At 39.3% G+C, this 20,955-nt stretch overlaps 1 protein-coding gene across 2 annotated transcripts in view; it reads left to right on the top strand.

Moving 5' to 3' along the window:
- Nucleotides 1–20,753, top strand: part of LRIG2 (leucine rich repeats and immunoglobulin like domains 2) — a 64,643-nt gene extending 43,890 nt beyond the window's left edge. For both annotated transcript variants that reach the window (XM_043575873.1, XM_043575874.1), the window contains exons 12-18: nucleotides 907–1,070; nucleotides 6,704–7,024; nucleotides 8,327–8,608; nucleotides 10,083–10,532; nucleotides 11,360–11,509; nucleotides 13,152–13,442; nucleotides 15,623–20,753. In XM_043575873.1, the coding sequence (XP_043431808.1) occupies nucleotides 907–1,070; nucleotides 6,704–7,024; nucleotides 8,327–8,608; nucleotides 10,083–10,532; nucleotides 11,360–11,509; nucleotides 13,152–13,442; nucleotides 15,623–15,849 (1,885 nt within the window). In that variant the 3' untranslated portion in view covers nucleotides 15,850–20,753. The remainder of the gene's footprint in view (nucleotides 1–906; nucleotides 1,071–6,703; nucleotides 7,025–8,326; nucleotides 8,609–10,082; nucleotides 10,533–11,359; nucleotides 11,510–13,151; nucleotides 13,443–15,622) is intronic.
- The last annotated feature ends 202 nt before the right edge of the window (nucleotides 20,754–20,955 follow it).

Raw genomic sequence — 20,955 nt, forward strand, 5'->3', positions numbered from 1 at the left:
GACATTCATGGGTCAGTAAGAGAAAAGCTATCTGATTTTTCAGATGTGTTTTATAGGCCTATTATATACAGACAACAAACAAAATTTCACTGCCTCTTAGTTTGAGTTGCAGTACACATTGTCACAGGGTGAAGTGTTTTCAGTCTTGATGAAATAATTTGAAAAGAGTTCTGTCCTCTCCACAACAGACATGCTCTGTGCTCCAGTGTATATGGTAAACTTTTCTCCAAACTTTCCTGGGAAAAAGTTTAAACCTCAAAAATTGAAAAGAAGGTACAGTTAACAGCCATATTCCCTTTTTACCACTTGTTAACTTTTTGCTAAATTTGTGATCTGTTTCTCTCTTTCCCTGCTCCCTTCCCTCTCTCCCTCTCCATCCCTTTCTATCTTTGTCTCTCTCTCCTCTTCACACACACTGTTGTTTTACTTAGCCATTTGATAGTAAGTTGCAGATATCATAATTTACCCCTAAATATCTCAGGATGTATTTCCCAAGAACAAGGGTGTTTTCCTATATAGAGCCACAGCACTGTTAGTGAAATTAACATTGATAAAGTAATATTAATTGACCTGCAGTCCATACTCAGATTTCCCCAATGTCAAAAAGTGTTCTTATAGATAGTTTTTCCAATCAAGAATCACGTACCATATTTGGTTGTAATGACTTGTTAGTCTCCTTTAATCTAACCTAGGTCCTTTACCCTTGTTTTACCTTTTTCTTAATGTCTTTCATGACACCGACGTATTTGAGGAATCGAGGCTGACAGTTTGAGTTTTTCTTGTGGTTCAATTCAGGTTAAACATTTTTTTGGTGAGAAAAATGCATAGGTGCACAGTAAGCTCTCAGTAGTCAAGAAACTGAGAATGAAAAGTAAAGAGTATTTGTTTTCCTCTTTGTTTCTGCAGGATTCTGAACACAAGCAGCTTACTCTGTGACTGTCATTTGAAGTGGTTGCTTCAGTGGCTGGTTGATAATAACTTCCAACATTCTGTGAATGTAAGCTGTGCACACCCTGAATGGCTAGCAGGGCAGAGCATCCTGAATGTGGATCTGAAAGATTTTGTCTGCGGTTTGTATTTTTGTTTTAAAATTTTGTATACTATACATCTACTGTCTTTTTTATTATTTTATTTTATTGTTATATTTTCATCATGATAGGTATACTCTTTAATCCCCATCCCCTATTTCCCCTATCTCCCCTACCTCTCGAGCCCCACCTCTGGTAACCATCAGTTTGTTCTCTATAGCTAAGAATCTGTTTCTTGGTTTCTCTCTCTCTCTCTCTCTCTCTCTCTCTCTCTCAAACTTTGCTCGCTTGTTGTTTCTTAAATTCCACATATGAGTGAAATCATATGGTAATCGTCTTTCTCTGACTGACTTATTTCACTTAGCATTATACTCTCTAGCTCCATCCATGTCATTGCAGATGGCAAGATTTCATTGTTTTTCATGGTTGAATAATATCCCATTGTGTATATGTATCACATCTTCTTTATTCATTCATTATAAATGGACACTTGTGCTAGTTCCATAATTTGGCTGTGGTAAATAATGCTGCAGTAAACATAGGGGTGCATGTATCCCTTTCAGTTCGTGTTTTTGTATTCTTTGGGTAGATACCTAGTAGTGTGGTTTCTGGATCGTAGAGTAGTTCTGTTTTTAATATTTTGAGGAACTTCCATACTGTCTTCTTCCACAATGGCTGTACCAGTTTGCACTTCCTCAACAGTGTAACAGTGCAATTTCCACATCCTCGCCAACATTTGTTATGTCTTGTGTTTTTGATTTTGGCCATTCTGACATGTGTAGGGGTGATATCTCATTGTGGTTTTGGTTTGCATTTACCTGATGATGACTGCTGTTGAGCATCTTTTCATGTGTCTGTTGGCCATCTGTGTGTCTTTGGAGAAATGTCTTTTCATGTCTTCTGCCCATTTTTTAATTGGATTATTTGTTTTGGGAGTATGCCCTTGTATCAATTCTTCATATATTTTGGATATTAACCTTTTGTCAGATATGTCATTTGCAAATATCTTCTCCCATTCAGTAGGTTGCCTTTTAGTTTTGTTGATGGTTTCCTTTGCTCTGCAAAAATTTTTTATTTTGATGTAGTCTCAATAGTTTATTTTTGCTTTTGTTTCCCTTGCCTCAGGAGACATAGCTAGAAAAAATGTTGCTGTGGCCAATGTCAAAGAGATTACTCCCTGTGCTCTATTCAAGGATTTTTATGGTTTCGGGTCTCACGTTTTAGGTCTTTAATCCATTTTGAGTTTGTGTTTGTGTATGGTATCAGAAAGTGATTCGATTTTCAATTTCATTCTTTTGTATGTAGCTGTCCAGTTTTTCCAACACCATTGGTTGAAGAGACTGTTTCCCATGGTGTATTCATTCCTCCTTTGTCAAAGATTAGTTGACCATATAGTTGTGGGGTTGTTTCTAGGTTTTCTGTTCTATTCCATTGATTTATAGGTCTGTTTTTATGTCAGTACCATATTAATTACTACCACTTTGTAATATAACTTGAACTCTGCAGTGTGATACTCCAGTTTTGTTTCTCTTTGTTAAGATTGCTTTGGCTACTTGAGGTCTTTTGCAGTCCCATTCAGATTTCAGGATTTTTTGTTCTAGTTCTGTGAAAAGTGCTCTTGGTATTTTCATAGGGATTGCATTAAATATGTAGATTGCTTTGGGTAATATAGATATTTTAACAATATTTTTCTAACACACGAGCATGGAATGTCTTTCCATTTCTTTGAATATCTTTCACCAGTGTTTTACACTTTTCAAAGTACGGGTCTTTCACCTCTTTGGTTAAGTTTATTCCTAGATGTTTTATTATTTTGGTACAGTAGTAAATGAGATTGTTTTCTTAATTTCACTTTCTGCTGCTTCATTATTAGTGTATAGGTATGGAACAGATATCTGTACATTGGTTTTGTATCCTGCAAACTTACTGAATTCATTTATCAGTTCTAGTAGTTTTTTGGTTGAGTCCTTAGGGTTTTCTATATGTAGTATCATGTCATCCACAAATAGTGAAAGTTTTACTTCTTCCTTACCAATTTGGATGCCTTTTACTTCTCTGATTACTGATTACTGATTTTACTTGTCTGATTACTGTGGCTAGGACTTCCAGTAGTCTATTGAATAAAAGTGGTGAGAGTGGACGTCCGTGTCTTGTTCCTGACCTTGGGGGAAAAGCTTCCAGTTTTTCACCATTGAGTATGATGCTGAGTGGAGTTTTTCATATAAGGTTTTTATTATGTTGAGATATATTCCCTCTAAACCTACTTTACAGAGGGTTTTTATCATGAATGGATGTTGTACTTTGTCAAATGGTTTTTCTGCATCTATTGAAATGATCATATGATTGCTTTCCTTTCTCTTATTGATGTGATGCATCACATTGATTGTTTTGTGAATATTAAACCATGCTTGCATCCCAGGAATAAATCCCTCTTGGTTGTGGTATATGATTTTTTAAAATATATTCTTGGATTTGGTTTGCTAATATTTTGTTGAGGATTTCTACGTCTATATTCATGACAGATCGTGGTCTGTAGTTCTCTTTTTTTATAGTGTCTTTACTTGGTATCAGGGTGATACTGGCCTTATAGAATGAATTTGGAAGTTTTCCTTCCTCTTGTATTTTTTGGAATAGTTTGAGAAAGATAGGTATTAACCCCTCTTTAAATGTTTGCTGCAATTCATCTGTGAGGCTGTCTAGTCTTGCACTTTTGTTTTTGGGGAGGTTTTTGATTATTGATTCAATTTCATTGCTGATAATTAGTCTGTACAAATTTTGTATTTCTTCCTGCTTTGGTTTTGGTAGATTATATATTTCTGGAAATTTATCTATTTCTTCTAAGTTGTCTAATTTGTTGGCATACAGATTTTCATAATATTCTTTTATAGTTATTTGTATTTCTGTGGTGTTGATTGTTATTTCTATTTAATTAGTAATTTTGTTTATTTGGGTCTTCTTTTTTTAATGAGTCTTGCCTAGAGGTTTATCAATTTATTGGTTTTCAAAGAACCAGCTCCTGGTTTCATTGATCTGTTCTATTGTTTTTTTAGTTTGTATGTCATTTATTTCTCCTCTAATTGGCACTATTTCCTTCCTTTTGCTAGGTTTTGGTTTTCTTCTTTTTCTAGTTCCTTTAGATGTAAGGTTAGGTTGTTTATTTGAAATTTTTCTTGCTTCTTGAGGTAGGCTTGTATTGCTATATACTTCCCTCTTAGAACCACTTTTGCTGCATCCCAAAGATTTTGGATGCTTATGTTTTCATTTTCATTTGTTTTCATGTAATTTTTTATTTCTTCGTTAACTCATTCATTCATTCATTCATTCATTTGCATAAAGATTTTATTTTTAAGTAATCTCTACACCCAGGGTGGGGCTAAAACTTAACGACCCTGAGGACAAGAGTTGCATGCTCTACAACTGAGCCAGCCATGTGGCCTGACACATTCATTGTTTTTGTTTTGTTTTGTCTTTGTTTCTTTTAATTTTAGAGAGAGAAAGCACAAGTAGGGGACAGGGGGAGAGGGACAGAGAGAAGGTGGGGAGAGAGAGAGAGATAGAGAGAGAGAGAGAGAGATTGATTCCTAAGCAGGCTCCATGCTCAGCGTAGAGCCTGGCACAGGGCTCAATCCCATGACCCTGGGATCATGACCTGAGCTGAAATCTGGAGTTGGATGCTCAACCGACTGGGCCACCCAGGTGCCCCCCATTCGTTGTTTTAATGGCATGTTATTTAACCCCCACGTATTGTGCTCTTTCCAGATTTTTTCTGTGGTTGATTTCTAATTTCATAGCGTTGTGGTCAGAAAAGATGCATAGTACACACTATCTTAATAACAAAAGTAGAAAAAAAGAAATTAAATCAGAATGCTTTCTCACTAGCATATCTATTTCCATTTCTCTGTGTTCTTCTCTAAAATTTTTATATTGTTGTTAATCGTAGGTTAAATTTTGTGTTCTTTGACTTAGTATATCATAAGTAGTTTTTTTCCTTTGTGTGTTCTTCAGTGATCATTTTTTTTTTTATTTAGATTTTTTTTTTTCAACGTTTATTTATTTTTGGGACAGAGAGAGACAGAGCATGAATGGGGGAGGGGCAGAGAGAGAGGGAGACACAGAAACGGAAACAGGCTCCAGGCTCTGAGCCATCAGCCCAGAGCCTGACGCGGGGTTCGAACTCAGGGACCCCGAGATTGTGACCTGGCTGAAGTCGGACGCTTAACCGACTACGCCACCCAGGCGCCCCTTCAGTGATCATTTTTAATGTCAGTATAATAGCATCTTTATGAATGTAGGCCTTCACTTTTAGGGAGTTGTTAACCTTAAAATAAATTTCCAATAGTAAGATTCCTGAAACAAAAAAGTAATGATTTTTTTTTTAAGTAGATCTTAAAAAGTGCTACCAGGTATTTTACAGAAAGATAGCACTTGTTTATGTTGTCACCAGCAATGTATGAATATACCAGGTTCATGTTGTTTCTGTTTTTCATGCAGTTTCTTAAGACTAAGGTGTTGGAATTTTGGGGAGGGGAATGGCGGACAGTCATGGAAAAGTTGTCATGATTCTGACACTCATAATTTCAAGTATATATCTATATTGTTCTTTTCTCAAGCTTGGACATTTTTCCTTTACACTTACATTTCGTTTAAAGTGGAATAACTGGTTCTTAGCCTTGGCAGCAGAACTTTTAGATCAGTGTGTTTGTGTTGCATGTCTCTAGTATCTGATCATTTAGATACCCATGTATGGCCAGATCTGTTTTTATAATCTCCTTAAAGATAGTGAGGACACTTGGAAGTTCAGGCTCACAAAATGCTTATTTTTTTTACATATTAATGACATATTATTTATGAATCGTAGTATATTAGCCAGTCCTAAGCCTGTCTTCAGTTGGACATTTAACATGTTTGATATTTCTCACTATTTTAGGTGAGAGTTACCCACATGCAAAGTATATTATGTTTGTTACTCCCCATAAAATATAATAAAATCATAATCCCTATTTTATTTTTTTTTTTCAACGTTTTTATTTATTTTTGGGACAGAGAGAGACAGAGCATGAATGGGGGAGGGTCAGAGAGAGAGGGAGACACAGAATCGGAAACAGGCTCCAGGCTCCAAGCCATCAGCCCAGAGCCCGACGCGGGGCTCGAACTCACGGACCGCAAGATCGTGACCTGGCTGAAGTCAGACGCTTAACCGACTGCGCCACCCAGGCGCCCCAATAATCCCTATTTTCTATATTGGCACGGAAAAGAATGAGTGTTGTTATATACATATTTTCATATGTAAGCTCTGTGTATACACAAGAGCTAATAGGATTAGAACTTGTCTTGAAATTTGAATCTGGGTTTTTCTTTTTTCCCTGTAACTGGTAATACTTAAGGAAGGACATTCTAAGCATATGTGACTGTAAGGGATAGTAGAAAATGGTGCTAAGCCCTAAAGTCTGAAAACCTGGGTTCCGGTTCAGCACATGTCTCTGAATAAGTTGTTTGACCCTCTCTGGGCCTCATTTTCCTCATCCTTAAACCAAAGAATTGGATGCTAGTTCTGTAGTCTCTGTCTTAATATGCCATTTTGTAAACAATGCACAATTTTACATTATTTGTTTCAAAAGCTGTGGAAGCAAAAATAAGTAAGTGACTTGGCTCCTGGCCCATTTTTTTTCTCTTAGATGATTTTCTCAAGCCACAGATAAGAATGCATCCTGAAACTACAGTTGCTCTAAGAGGCACGAACGCGACTCTGACATGCACCGCAGTGAGCAGCAGCGATTCGCCCACGTCTACTGTGTGGCGCAAAGACAGTGAAATCTTGTATGATGTCGATGTTGAGAATTTTGTTCGTTACCAGCAGCAAGCTGGAGAAGCTCTGGAGTATACGAGTGTCCTACATCTTTTCAACGTGAATTTCACAGATGAAGGAAAATATCAGTGCATTGTTACTAACCACTTTGGTTCTAATTATTCTCTTAAAGCCAAACTGACTGTGAATGGTAAGGAATTCTGCTCCCTGATAGTTTTATAGTTAGAAGTGTTTTTCATGTTCAATTTTTGAACCACCTAACCAAGAAAATGAGGCTAAACCTGACATTTAAGGGGGCATTTTCCTGTTTTGTCTTTAGGGTTGTGATAATAGATAGACTGGATTACCATTTTGCCTACTTACTGTCCCTAACTGCTCTTTGGTTGAGGATAAGGGGCAATTCCATGGCCCCAGGAAATAGGCTACATTTATTGTTATTTATGCTTTTGAAAAAATTCTTTGGAAATTCTCTATTCTTTCTAGAACCATAATTTGGCTCTGAAAACTATGAAATTTATTTCTGACACTGTTCACAGGGCTTTCTAGTAATTGGGAGTATTTAGGGCATTTCTAGGTACAGTATCATTATCATTGTCTGAGTGTAGTCACACAGAATCATTTTTTAAATTAATGCTCTTTTTCACTGTGGTTTTAAAAATAAATAAATAAATTAATTAATTAATTAAAGAAAATAAAACTTCTCCAAAATAGTTTAATCTATCCCCTATCAGATTGAATAATTAAAATATTTTGGGTTTTGTACAACCAAAAGATGTATTTGTGTCTTTCTCTTTTTTTTTTTTTCTAAAGATTAAAAAAAATTTTTTTTTTAAAGTTTGTTTTTGAGAGAGAGAGACAGAATGCGAGCTGGGGAGGGGCAGAGAGAGAGGGAGACACAGAATCCATCTGAAGCAGGTTCCAGGCTCTGAGCTGTTAGCACAGAGCTTGACGTGAGGCTCGAACTCACAAACTGTGAGATCATGACCTGAGCCAAAGTTGAACACTTAACCACCTGAGGTGCCCCAGGATGTATTTGTGTGTTACTTCTGTGTTGTTTTATGAGATTTTTGAAAGCATAAATTTTTTCTTATCATGCATTTGCCATGCCAGCTTTGTAGATGTTAGTTTGGAAAGCACGATTTAGTATCTTAAGTAAGCATAGCAAATAGTGAGCTCTAAAATATGGAGCCCAGAAAGGTTTGTGACCTTCTGCCTTCCTTGTCCCCATCAGAGACATCAGGTGGATGTGGCATGCATTCTGGAAGAATTTAGTCATCACTGTACTCCAAGTATTCTGAGATTTTGGGAGAAGAGATGCCCTCTGAACTTGTATTTACTGTTCATCCAGAGAGCATGTCTTCTCAAAGAAATAGAGTATTTACAACAGTTGGTATTGTGCCTAACAGATTGTCTCATTTATGTGTGTATGTAAATATGTGTATGTGTATTTCCCCACCCACCCACTTTTTTCGGTAATCTTTTCTTGGAACAGAGATGCCATCTTTCCTGAAAACTCCAATGGATCTAACCATTCGCACTGGTGCCATGGCCAGATTAGAGTGTGCTGCAGAGGGGCACCCTGCACCTCAGATTTCCTGGCAGAAAGATGGTGGTACTGACTTTCCCGCGGCTCGAGAAAGGCGCATGCATGTCATGCCCGAAGATGACGTCTTCTTCATTGCCAACGTGAAAATAGAAGACATGGGAATCTATAGCTGCATGGCACAAAACAGAGCAGGAGGCCTCTCAGCAAATGCCTCACTCACAGTATTGGGTATGTGTGCTGCCCTGTGGGTCCCTGCTTTGCTTGGAACCTTTTTATAGGGGGCCTGCTCTGATCTTCATGGTGAAAAAAAAGTCTAAGTTTCAGATTTTAATTGTGATCCTTGTATCTCTGTCACTGTATTTTGCCAATACACGTGGGGTTATGTCAGCCTAGGATATCTGTGGATCAGATAACTGAAATCTGCGAAAGTAATGAAGGCAGAATTAGAGATCTTCATCACATGAATTGAAAATTCGGATCCCTTTATCCTGTCCCTCTGGAAGGTTTCTACTTCATATATATGTTTTTTCACCTGTTCAGCAGTGAGTTGGCAGTTGTTTTATACTGCTTCATAGTGAACTCAGGGCAATGTAATTGTTTTTCCCTTATTTTATTATTTTTTAATATAATGTCAAGTTAGCTAACATACAGTGCATCCCTTAGTTCATTTTTTTTTTTTTTAAATTAAATGCACCAAAAATGACCTGTCTTTTGGTTAGATGTCCTGTTTTCCTTCCATTGTGTCCCTCCTCTTCCTGTGTTCTGGTAAAGTGTCTTTTCCCTAAAGAGTTCCCTTGACAAGCCTGTTTTTTTTTTTTTTCTCCTTATGAGAATACTTTTCTTCATGGGACTCAAATCACAGGCAGAGTCTGCTTTCTAGTTCTCTATTCCCCTAGATGTTAGGTTTTTTTTAAGTTTGTTGCTTTGTGTTATTTACTTGCATAATCAGAAAAATAAGTTTGTTGTTTTAAAAATTTAGAATATACAGAAGATTAGAAAAAGGGAAAGTCACCAAAACACTGTTAAAGATTTTGGCGTGTTCCGGACCTTTTTTTTTTTTTTTTAATACATTTTCACGTAGTTATGTATACCTACTTCTTTCCTCTTAAATATTGTGTCAAAAGGGTTACTCTGTCATTAAGTCTTGAAAAAATACCATGTGGCTGTACTATACTCACTCATTTTCCCGCTAGATTTAAAGATCTTTTTCTTTTGGGGCGCCTGGGTGGCTCAGTCGGTTGAGCGTCCGACCTCGGCTCTGGTCATGATCTCACAGTTTGTGAGTTCAAGCCCCACATCAGGCTCTGCGCTGACAGCTCAGAGCCTGCATGGAGTCTGCTTCAGATTCTGTGTCTCCCTGTCTCTCTGCCCCTCCCCAGCTCACACTCTGTCTCTCTCTCTCTCAAAAATAAACATTAAAAAAAAATTTTTTTTAAAAAAGATCTCTTTCTTTTATGTTTAAAAATTGCACCAGTTTCATAATAAACATCTTTGTGTATAAATCTTTGACTTCCTTGCTTAGGATAGCTTGCCCAAGGTAGAATTAGTGATTTTTGAGGCTTTTGCTTTTCTGGAACATGAACTTCAATCCTCCTACGGGCATATGAAAGTGCTTACTTCATTAACACCTCATTTGTCTAATTCAGTAGAAATCAGTAAATAAAATTGTTTAACATGATTCTTTTGTACATCTTTCTGTAAGAGACACCCTCATTTATCAGACCCCTGGAGGACAAGACAGTAACCCGAGGTGAAACTGCAGTATTACAGTGCATAGCGGGAGGAAGTCCTGCTCCTCGCCTCAACTGGACCAAAGATGATGGGCCACTGCTGGTGACAGAACGGCACTTCTTTGCTGCAGCCAACCAGCTTCTCATCATTGTAGATGCTGGCCTGGAAGATGCTGGAAAATATACCTGCATCATGTCTAACACCCTTGGAACAGAACGTGGTCACATTTACCTCAATGTCATTTCATCCCCCAATTGTGACTCTTCCCAGAGTAGCATTGGGCATGAAGACGATGGCTGGACCACAGTTGGCATTGTCATCATTGTTGTGGTCTGCTGTGTTGTGGGCACCTCTTTGATCTGGGTCATTGTTATTTACCACATGAGAAGGAAGAATGAAGACTATAGTATCACAAACACAGGTGAGTGGTACCAGTTAACACCAATGGCTTGTACTTGAGTCAGGAACATAATGTAAGATTTGTCGTAAAATATAAAAAGCTATGGAGCTTTGATACTTTACATGTGGTAGAAGGAAGAGTTTCTTTCTTAAAGTGTCCACTTCCTCCATATAATAGAACCTTTCTGATTAATAATTTTAGAATTTGTAGATACTCCCCCAAGACTTTGCTCTCATAAACACATTACAGGTACACCTTCTTTCTTTAATGCCAAGGGCTCATTTCCATCATAGCTTCCCTTTGGGAAAGAGTGGAGCTCTTATGACTGGGATCAGCCTTTCATACGCTTCCCCCAGAAATCCTGAAAGAGAAGAGGCTCAGTCAGATAGATGGTGAAAGTTTGCCTATGGATAAGATTTCAGACTTCAGGTTCTGCTTCTTTTAGTAATACTTTTTTTTTTTTTAATGTTTATTTATTTTGAGAGAGAGAGCGCGTGCACACATGAGCGGGGAAGGGGCAGAGAGAGAGAATCCATGCAGGCTCTGCACTCTCAGTGCATAGCCCAATGTAGGGCTCCATCCCACGAACTGTGATCTCATGACTTGAGCTGAAATCAGGAGTAGGATGTTTAATTGACTGAGCCACCAAGGCGCCCCTTAAAATGAAGCTTTGAAAAGAATTTTAGTGAGAAATAGTTTAGGGGAAAATTCTAAGAGCTGTCGAGTTCCTAGGTACATAGCATTTTCCTGGCCAAGAGTATCAAAGTGAACACATTTGCACAGTGTCTTCTGACTGTTGGCTTCAGTCACCTAACTTTATTTGAGAGTTATAGATGTCTCTTTTACAGAGGAGCTTAATCTGCCTGCAGACATTCCCAGCTACTTGTCTTCCCAAGGAACACTGTCGGAGCCACAGGAAGGCTACAGTAACTCTGAGGCAGGCAGTCATCAGCAACTTATGCCTCCCACCAGTGGATATTTACACAAAGGCACTGATGGTAATGACTCTTTGTTGTATATGCTTACAATTTCAGGTTATTCAGTTGAGTTTAGTTTCAGTGTACCGTTTTCCCCATTAACCTGAGGCAACATTTTAAAAGTAAGATACTCACGGAAAACATTTGGCTGCATGCAAAATAGGATGGAAATTGACTGGAAATTGATTGGATGGAAATCTTAACAGAGAAGAAAACCATCTGACAGAAAGGAGAAACACATCCCAAATCAAGGGATTGGTGTACACAGCAAAGGCTCCCAAACCAAAGTAGGAGATGCTCTAGAAACTTTTCTCGGGTGTCTGATCCTTTAAGGCATGAGCACTCTTCAGACCATATCCAGGGAGGTTTGGGTCTCCTGCTGGCAGGTTGATACTAAAGTTTGAAGGGCAGTGATGATTATCAGCATATGTTGGAGAACAGCAGAGAGATACAACATGTTCCCTAGTGAAATGAATCCCACTTCTCAATACTACTTCTCTCCCTCGCTCCACCCTTCCTGCAGGGAGTGACAGAGCTCAGGGAGATGAATTAAGGGATAGAGGAATTGGGTTTGATTCCTAGTTTCTCTTTCCAGCTCTGGGACCACGAACAAGTTACTTAAATCTGAGCTTTGTAACTTTCTCATTTTTAAAATAAATAAGCAATATCTTATAAAGCACTTCTCTCAAGATTTTCATAGATCCTTTCAACAAATCTGTGTAGTTCTTCAAGTATTGTTCAAATGAAAGGCCTATTCTATTTGTACAGAGATTGTTTAGGCCGAGGGTTAACAGAATTTCTTGGTTTAATCGATGAATTGGATTTTGTTTTGGCTTTCCATGGAAAGGGGGCTACTGCTAGCATTTAAAAGCATCTTTAAATGTCTCTACTCTTTGAAATTGGTGGGCAATGACACTGCTTTCTGGGCTAAACTAAATTACTTCTAGGTCTCTTCCAGTTCTAACACTGTTGCCTGGTCAAGAACAATTACTTGTTCTTTATTTCTCACTCTCTTTCCTGTCTTTCGTCAGTTTTCAAAACACATAACTAGCCAGGGAGCTCATTATTAAACTTTACTTCTGCCAAACACGTGTGTATCAGGCAGGACTCTTGACCATCAGAGGCCTTCTCGAGGGGTACTTTTAGTAATGAGTGTTGCTTAACTCCCTGATGGCACGAAAGGGATGCGGGTTTTTGTGAAGTCATCATAACTCCTTGTTCTCTGCTTTAGTTTGCTTAACTCAAACATGTGACTTATAGCACAGTGCAGCCTTATCTTGGCCCTTGATTTGGGCCTGACCTGTACAGGCTGGACAGAGATGGTTTAACCTAGCATTCAAGAGCATGGGCTCTGGAGCCAGAGTGCCTGAGTTCAGATTTCACCTCCTTACCATAACAAGGTGGAGGCATCTATGAGCAAGTTACCTCATTTCTCTGTGTTACAGTTACCCCATCTGTTAAATGGGGATAACCATAGTACCTACCTCATAGGGAGGTTGTGAGGATTAAATTAGTTAATTCACAGAAAGACCGTGAAACGGTGTATTGAATAAGTGCTGAATCAGTGCCAACTATGATGATAATGATGGCGGCTGGTGAAGGAAACTGGTTATTGGCAAAGCTGATTCCTTAACTGAAGGATTCTTTCCTTTGTTGTCGTCAGGTGGCACTGGCACCCGGGTTATTTGCTCCGATTGTTACGACAATGCCAACATCTACTCCAGGACCCGAGAATACTGTCCGTACACCTATACTGCCGAGGAGGATGTTTTGGATCACGCGCTGTCCGGCCTCATGGTCCAGATGCCCAAAGAAACATATTTGGCACATGCTCCCCAAGATGCCCCTATCTTGGAGAGCCTGGTGTCATCAGCAGACAGAGAGTTGGCCGCCTTTCCCGCCAACCATGAGAGGATAAATGAGAAGAAACTTCCCTCCACACAGATGAACAGTGGTAAAGGGCACAGCGTTTTTTGTTTATTTTGCTTTGTTTTTACCCTCCCCTACTTGATTTTTCCTTCTGATTTGACAGGAAGCAAGCCAATTGGTATAATGTAGTAACGAGCTACTATTAGCTGGTGTAAACTGGAGCCAGAGATTTTTAGGGATAAGGGTTACAAAGAAGTCTGTATCTGTAGGGTGGAAACAGCTTTTGTGGGAGTATCAAGGTCACACTCCTAAAGCTTCAGAAGCCGTACAGAGAAAGCTTCTAAAAGGGGTCATATGGGTGTTAATTGTTTCTTCCATCTTTATGTAAATAATGGAGATTGGAAATGCTAAGGATATAATCTGGACATAATTCGGTGGAGGTTTTTATGGAGAAGATTTAAAAATGTTTTGGTCACTGTTCTCTCAGGTAAACATCTAATGCTAGGATCACTTAGCTGGTGCTGTGGGGTGTTACGATCCAGGGCCATAAGTGAGGAGGCAGTTTTGGGATAGAGTCTGCTGGCCCACATGGCCTGGGAAAAGAAGTATATGTTACATTGTGCAGATGAGGCATTTGCTGACAACTCTTTCTAGACCATGAAGGGCCCTCCTTAGCATGTCTTCCTGTCCCTCCAGGCTTTTCATCAACTGTCACCCTCTTGTCAACCTGAAATGGAAGAGCACAGGAAATTGGTGGGGGGAGGACTATAGGTGCATCCTGGGGTGGGTCTGGTGGGAGTAAATGATCTGACATGGGACTTTTAAGATACATGCTCTATTCTTTTTTTTTTTTTTTTTCAAGGTCTTAAGCAGTACATTTTTTCTTAAGTTTGTTTATTTATTTTGAGAGGGAAGGGCGTGGCAGAGAAAGGGAGAGAAAGAATCTCAAGCAGGCTCTGCATTGTCAGCACAGAGCCTGAAGCAAGTCTCGATCTCACGAACCAGGAGATCATGACCTGAGCCAAAGTCAAGAGTAGGACACTTAACCGACTGAGCCACCCAGGAGCCCCTGAATTTTGAATAAATATATAATAATTAATTAAGAAAGCCTCTCCAAAGATTTCTAAAAAGAATACAAGTCAGAGAAGAGTATATTGTCACTGAAGTTCAGTGCCCATGTTAGAAGTGTGCCAACAGTAAATCCATGTTCCTGTGTCTTGAAAGAGGTACACACATACGAAAAAATTTTAGTAAAAGCAAAAATGCAGTGCATCTTTTTCCTAACTTTGGGGACATCTTATTGTTAAGCTGGTCTGTAAGTGAGGAAGTGTGCAAATGAATGCTCTGGTGCCCTGCTCATTCCTAAGTGGGGTGTTCTAGCTCCTTCCCACTCAAAGTGTGGTGTCAGCTTCGGCATCACCTAGGAGCTTTTAGAAATGCAGACCGAGGTTCCCACCCCAGACCCAGTGAACCAGAGTCTTTATTTTAACAAGATCCCCAGGTTATTTGTATGCATATTAAAGCTTAAAAAGCCCTGTGCTGGTCTACTTTTCCCTTGGGTTTTGTTTTTATTTCTGAGTGTTTGTTTCCAGAATGTTTTGCTAACTTTTTCCAAAATGCATCCCCATGAAGTTAATATAACTTTCAGCAACTGATATTTGGGGAAAGAGTTCACCACTGCAGTAGATAAGGTGAATGAGAAATGCGTATTTTTGAAACCACAAAGTACAGATAATCTGATTTAAAATTGCTGCTTTGGGTTATTATTTTGTTGTTAGAATTATTGGCATGCTAGAAGCTGGAGGGAAGTGGTTGTTTATTTTTAAAAGATTTTTTTTTAACATGGGCATTTGTTATTTAAAGATGTAATGGCTGCATTGAATGAGCGATTTTTGTCTGTGTGTCATGCAACTTTCACGACAATATGGATGCTATTTTAGTCTGTTTCCATGTGTCTAAAGCATTTTATTTTTAAATTTTTGTAGCGGCAGAACCACTAATAATAGATGAAAGGAGAGGACATAGCTCCTGGTTTCAGTAAATAATTGGTGAAGTTTGTTGGGTAGAAGGCCTTGAAAGACCATGGTTCCCGTTTCTATTTTATTTTCTTTTGTTAATTGTTGCTAAGAAGATGGCAAGTATACATTTGCTCTCAGTGTCCTTATTCAGGAATATTGAGCATCTTCTTTGGGTAGAAGAAAATTAAGTTTTAGACCATTCGTTTTGAACTTCCGTTTGCCACTGATTATTGTCTTTCATTGTCAGAAACATTGCAGCGGCCTCTGTGGAGCGCAAGCAAAGAACGAGGCCTGCCTCATCCTCCCTTTTCCCAGCAGCCGGTAATTGAGTCACCGCAACTCCATCAGAGCGAGGGTCTGGCGGAGAGTGGTCCAGACTGTTCCACATCCTCCATGCCCTGTCACAGGTTGCACGACCACGCTTTTGACTTTAGTAGGACTCGGAACATTCAAGACGGTTGTGAGGGCACATGAAACCCACTCCAGGAAGAAATCTGGGCAAAGACTCAAGGTAATTAATTTTGTATTTACTACCTCAGAGTTCAGAAGAAACCCCGAAGTCAGCATTTGCTTTCCCTATCTGCAGTTACATCTGACCACACCAAGGTGGGCCGGGCATTTGTTTGGGCTTATACCTGATGAAGAAGGGGTAATGGCTGACAGAAATGGGTACATCTAATAAAACACATGCAGCACGGGCAGAGGAAAATACAGGACAAATGTGCCTCCTGATGGTTCCACGGGGATGTGCCCAGCTGTGCATTGCCTATTAGGAAGAGTCTCATTGCTGCTTAACATGCTGGATTGTCTCAACCTGCGGAATGATTCTAAGAAAACATCACTGTTCTGTCTTGTCTTCCAAGGAATACAAATAACTTTGGAGCCCTCTGGGAAGTGTGTCTGGGATTCTTCAGTGGTTTTAAGCATATAGTTGAGACTGGGCTTTGATATTCAAGGTCTTTGATAAGAATCCCAGGCATGACCAACTGTTACCATGTCAGTGGGTGTTGTATTCTTGTGAATCTTTTTTTTTTTTTTTTGTCCCTATCGCCCAGGGATCTTACTGTAAATACATGTGCATTTATAAATAATTTTTGTATTCATTGACCATATGTGTTGGCTTTATTGTAAATATTTTTGATATGCCAAAATTATATATAATATCCAGTTATAATATTGACAGCAGCTTCTCAGACCACAGATTTTGTATAACTCGGTTTAGCGAACCTAAAGACTTTGCTTAAAGTTTTAAAAATGTATTTGTTAAGAAGTATATGTACAGAGGCAGGGTACCTAGTGATTGCGTACACACAAACACGATCTTGGTGTAATTAACCACTTTCTTCATACCTAAAAGTTCATACATCTAGTCATTTGCCATCTGTTTACGAGTGCCGGGTAATACTACCTTTCTAAGCATAAAAAGACTCAAAAGACTAGCAGTCTTGTTATAGCCGTGTGCACATAGACAAAGGAAATTTTCTTTTGGGAATATCTTCTTTCAGCAAAGTACGTTGTTGACGAGGAAACCAAAGATTGCTTCTTTTCTATTTGTTTGTTTTTTTTAAATAATATCTCTTCTACCAATGCACAGTATATCTTAAGAAGGGAAGAGTGCTTTTGGGAGTCATTGAATGTGCACAGATTCTTACACTATAAAGCTTTAGAGTGGTCCTTGTTTTGTACAAGTGATTATTTAAGCCAAAAAGTTCTCTTGAATTTCTGTGATAGCAAAAAACTTTCTGTGAACAAAGGTCTTCACACTCTAATGGAATGTAATGGACCAAAGTTCTTTTTTTGTCTGTGCTTTCAGATTTTCTTACCTAGGCTGTCAGATCCTGTCCTCTAAACCTAGTGAGCACTAGTTACAGCCTGGATAACTTCCATCACTGAAATGCAAATCGCTGTTTCTAAGTTACTGCGCATTTCAAGGGTTCTAAACTCACATAATATCTTCGCTTTTTGCCAGAAAGTTGAATTGCACACTGGTTTTCAATCCTCAGTTTTTTTCTCCCATAGACACCAGCACCTCTTTAGCTGTTTCTCCTGCCAAGCCTTTCTCTCTTTCCTTTTTAAACTGTCAACCTCTGTTCATTTTTACTTTGAACTTCTTAAATATCACCATTTTTCTCTCCTTCCAGTTTGTGACTCCTCTTCTTCCTTACCAGTGTGCACTGTGATCTGTACGGGACTGACTTAGAGTCAGGACCGGGATTTTGTTCCCAGCTCTGCTCCTTACTGGCTATGCAGTCGGGGGCGAGTCTCTTCACTTCCAGCCTGATTTTCTCGCTTATGAAATGAGGGCATTCTGCTAGCTAGTCCAAAGCCCTTTCCAGCTGTAACGTCCTGTGAATCTGTGATCCCTCCAGGAGCCAAGGAGGATTAGGCTACTCCAATAAAAAGCTGCTTTCATGGGACGTTTGTTAGAGTAACAGGGGTGGTGCTGCTTCCTCTGACTTGAGCCAGACTCCCTTCCTCCACAGCAGGGGTGACAGCATAAGAAATACTCACAACTAGAAGAAACACTCTGCTTTGAACCAGTCTCAGCAAACAAAGAGTCTTGACTCGATGGAAGCCACCAACTGCTCTCTCGAGCAGCAGCTCTGAAGGCTAGTGCCCCAGCACACCACAGCATCAGAGTCTGTTGAGGCCGCACTGTGGCTGATTTGTGGCTAGTTCGTGACTCCTTCACCTTTCCAGTGTATTCAAGGTTACCCTGTCACTACCCTGAACTCCCACTCAGAATCTGGCAGACTTTCTTGAGTGTAAAGGTGTAGTTATAGCAAGACTGTTAAGGGTGACAGGGCCAACAAACAGGCTGCGAACCAGTGTTCTAGAAAACTTCGAAGACAAGAGTGCTGCGCTGCCTCTGCCCTGGCAGTGGTCCTACTACGTCTAGGACTGGTCTGGTCTCCTGAACAGCCAGGTTCACCCTTACATCACCTCAAACAGCTGAGATGTCCTCCTAGATACTCCTAGCTTGCCTAAATAACCAAAAAAAAAAAAAAAAAAAAAAAAAAAAAAACGAGTCAAGAATTTGTTTAAATATCAAGAGCCTTACCCATGGTCTTAAAAAATAATAATTTAATAAATTCTAATCTTAGGAAAAGAAATTCCTGAAATTTTTCAGTATTGCATATGCTTTTGACCAAGAAGTGATTTAACCCTTACCCGTAGACAGGGTTAGTGGCTCATCAGTGTTTCCTCCCAGCATGTAAGGTCTGCCTAATGCCTCTTGAATCAGGGATGTTGCAAAGCCAAGCAAGTCAAAATGGGGAGAGAAATACTCTCTTGCCCCTCACCCAGTTATCACCCTGTATCAGTAGGGATGCCTAAGTCCTCTTAATTTGTGCCCCTCTTAGACTGATTCTTTAAGTCTGTCTGGAAGAAGAAATAGCATCTTTAACTCCATGCCTTCCTGGCACATGGTCTACACCTAAGCCATTGGCTTTCTGTCATTCAGCAGCTTCTAAAGTGCTTTCCCTAGTGTGCAAGTTACTCTATGGGATACAAAGTATCAGAGACCCTCTAATGTGCCATCTCAGAGCGTTTTATGTGTATTTTTCTGAAAGGTAACTTTAATATTTAAAAAGAGTTGCCTTCACACTGCCTGTTGGTGGGTTGTAAAAGGAACATTAAGATATTGAGCAACTTAGACTCTTACCCATTTTCCTAAGAGATGGGAGATGTGGTAAGTCTTTAATTACTTAAAGTTTTGCCATGAAATAGGATTAAATTCACTCTTTTTATTCCTGAGGACCAGGGTCGTATCTGCCCCCATTCTGTGGGGCAGAAGTTACAGGGAAGTGCAGTATACACTTGCCAGTAATTCTGTATTAACACATTCTCTAACAAATTCGTCCAGTAATTGAAATAATCAGCGTTTTGTGGGAAAAGTACACTCAGAAGCCAAATAATCATCGGTTCATAGCATTGAAGAAATTCCTACATTGAGAATGGGAATATGGGCGAGATGACTGTTAGATCTCTCTCAATTTTATCATTGGAAATTTCCAGAAGCAATCTGACAGTCTTAAAACTTTTTCCTTCAAAGTCTTTTATATACAGTAAGTATAGAGCACTAAAGACATTTTTTTCAACTAAAGAGTTTTGGTTTGGGGTTGACATAAGGAGCCTGTTCTGTGCTAATGGCTGAAACCATGAAACTCTGGGCTTATTCTGCAGAAATCTATAACTAGTTACTAACACAAATGGCATTACCATAATAAAAACTTTAAAAGTCTATATAATATTATAACCATCCTTTTTACTCTTTAATTTTATTCCTGTTTCTTCTTACCAGCAGGACTCCGATTGGAATGGGGTTGGAATTGTGGTGTTCACACCCAGTATTTTACCCAAGTGTGTTACAGCCTTTTCCAAAATAATTTTAATATCCACAGAAATGCTAGAAGGTAATGGAGCCACAGAGGTAAATTTACTGCCATTTCATGCTACGTGCTCCATTTCTGAGTTTGCTCCTCAGTGCAGATTACAGGGGTAATTGTGAAGCAGTTGGGCCTTACGAGGTTGTGCTGAGATTTTTGGCAACCTGTAGGGAATGTCTCATTCTTCTGTGACATGGCCTCTTTCTAGTCTGGCAGATGTTTTTCCCTCCTGCTTCTAACTTAGAACTTTTTTTGTATAGAGTGCAGTCTAAACCACCATCAGTTAGCCTTAATTTTTTTTTTCTTTTTTGGACAACTGCCTGGTTTGTTGACAAAAATAACAGGTTCTGAATTAAGAGATGTATTACAAGCTGCTCTTTACAAAACAACACCCTTGAGCCCATGAATCATCTGGAGATTCTGTGAGTGATAAGAGGTCAGGGTGTGTGTGTGTGTGTGTGTGTGTGTGTGTGTATGTGTGTGTGTGTGTGTGTGTGTGTGTGTGTGTAGTAATCTTTGGACCTGCTCCCTCAAGATTGTGTGTTGAGTGTGTTTTAGCAATCCTAATAATCTCCACCAGTGAGTGGGGTGAAGGTGAAAAATCATCTTGATTTGAGCCTGTTTTTAGATACAAAGAGTAAAGTGATCTTTTATCAACTGTAACTGTCTTGAAAGAGAAATTGATCATCAGGTGGTCAAGTGCTCTTGGAGTATCTCTTGGCTGCTTAAAGTGGCCTCTTGATCCATAGAAAGACTATTTCTACCCTCTCCTTTTCCCCCTTTATCCCACTGGAGGACATCGGTCCAAGTAGCCCTGGTACTAGATGTACCTAAAGAGAGTTAAAAGCCAAGTTGGTGTTCAGTGTGATCCTTTCCTAGTATCTATTTATATTTTCTCACACATGAGAATGTATATTTTATAAAGCATGTGTTTGTTTGTCCACCTGTTTGTCTACTGTAATATGTCTTCAATAAAGCTAAAATACATTATCATTTTCTGGTCTCCTCTTGCCTGAAGTATAGGAGGGAAATGGTGCATTTTTCAGTTTGTGGTCCTTTGAGAGGGTCTCCAAATAGTTGTGCAAGTTATTGCCCCTCTCTAATTTCTGCTGTGTTTGAGTCACAGACTTTCTTGAGCCTGCCTCTGGAACACTCTGCACCCATAAGCTGCCCAAGGGCCGGGGCTCTCTGC

The sequence above is a fragment of the Prionailurus bengalensis genome, chromosome C1 (assembly GCF_016509475.1).
Source record: "Prionailurus bengalensis isolate Pbe53 chromosome C1, Fcat_Pben_1.1_paternal_pri, whole genome shotgun sequence".
Taxonomy (NCBI): Eukaryota; Metazoa; Chordata; class Mammalia; order Carnivora; family Felidae; genus Prionailurus; species Prionailurus bengalensis.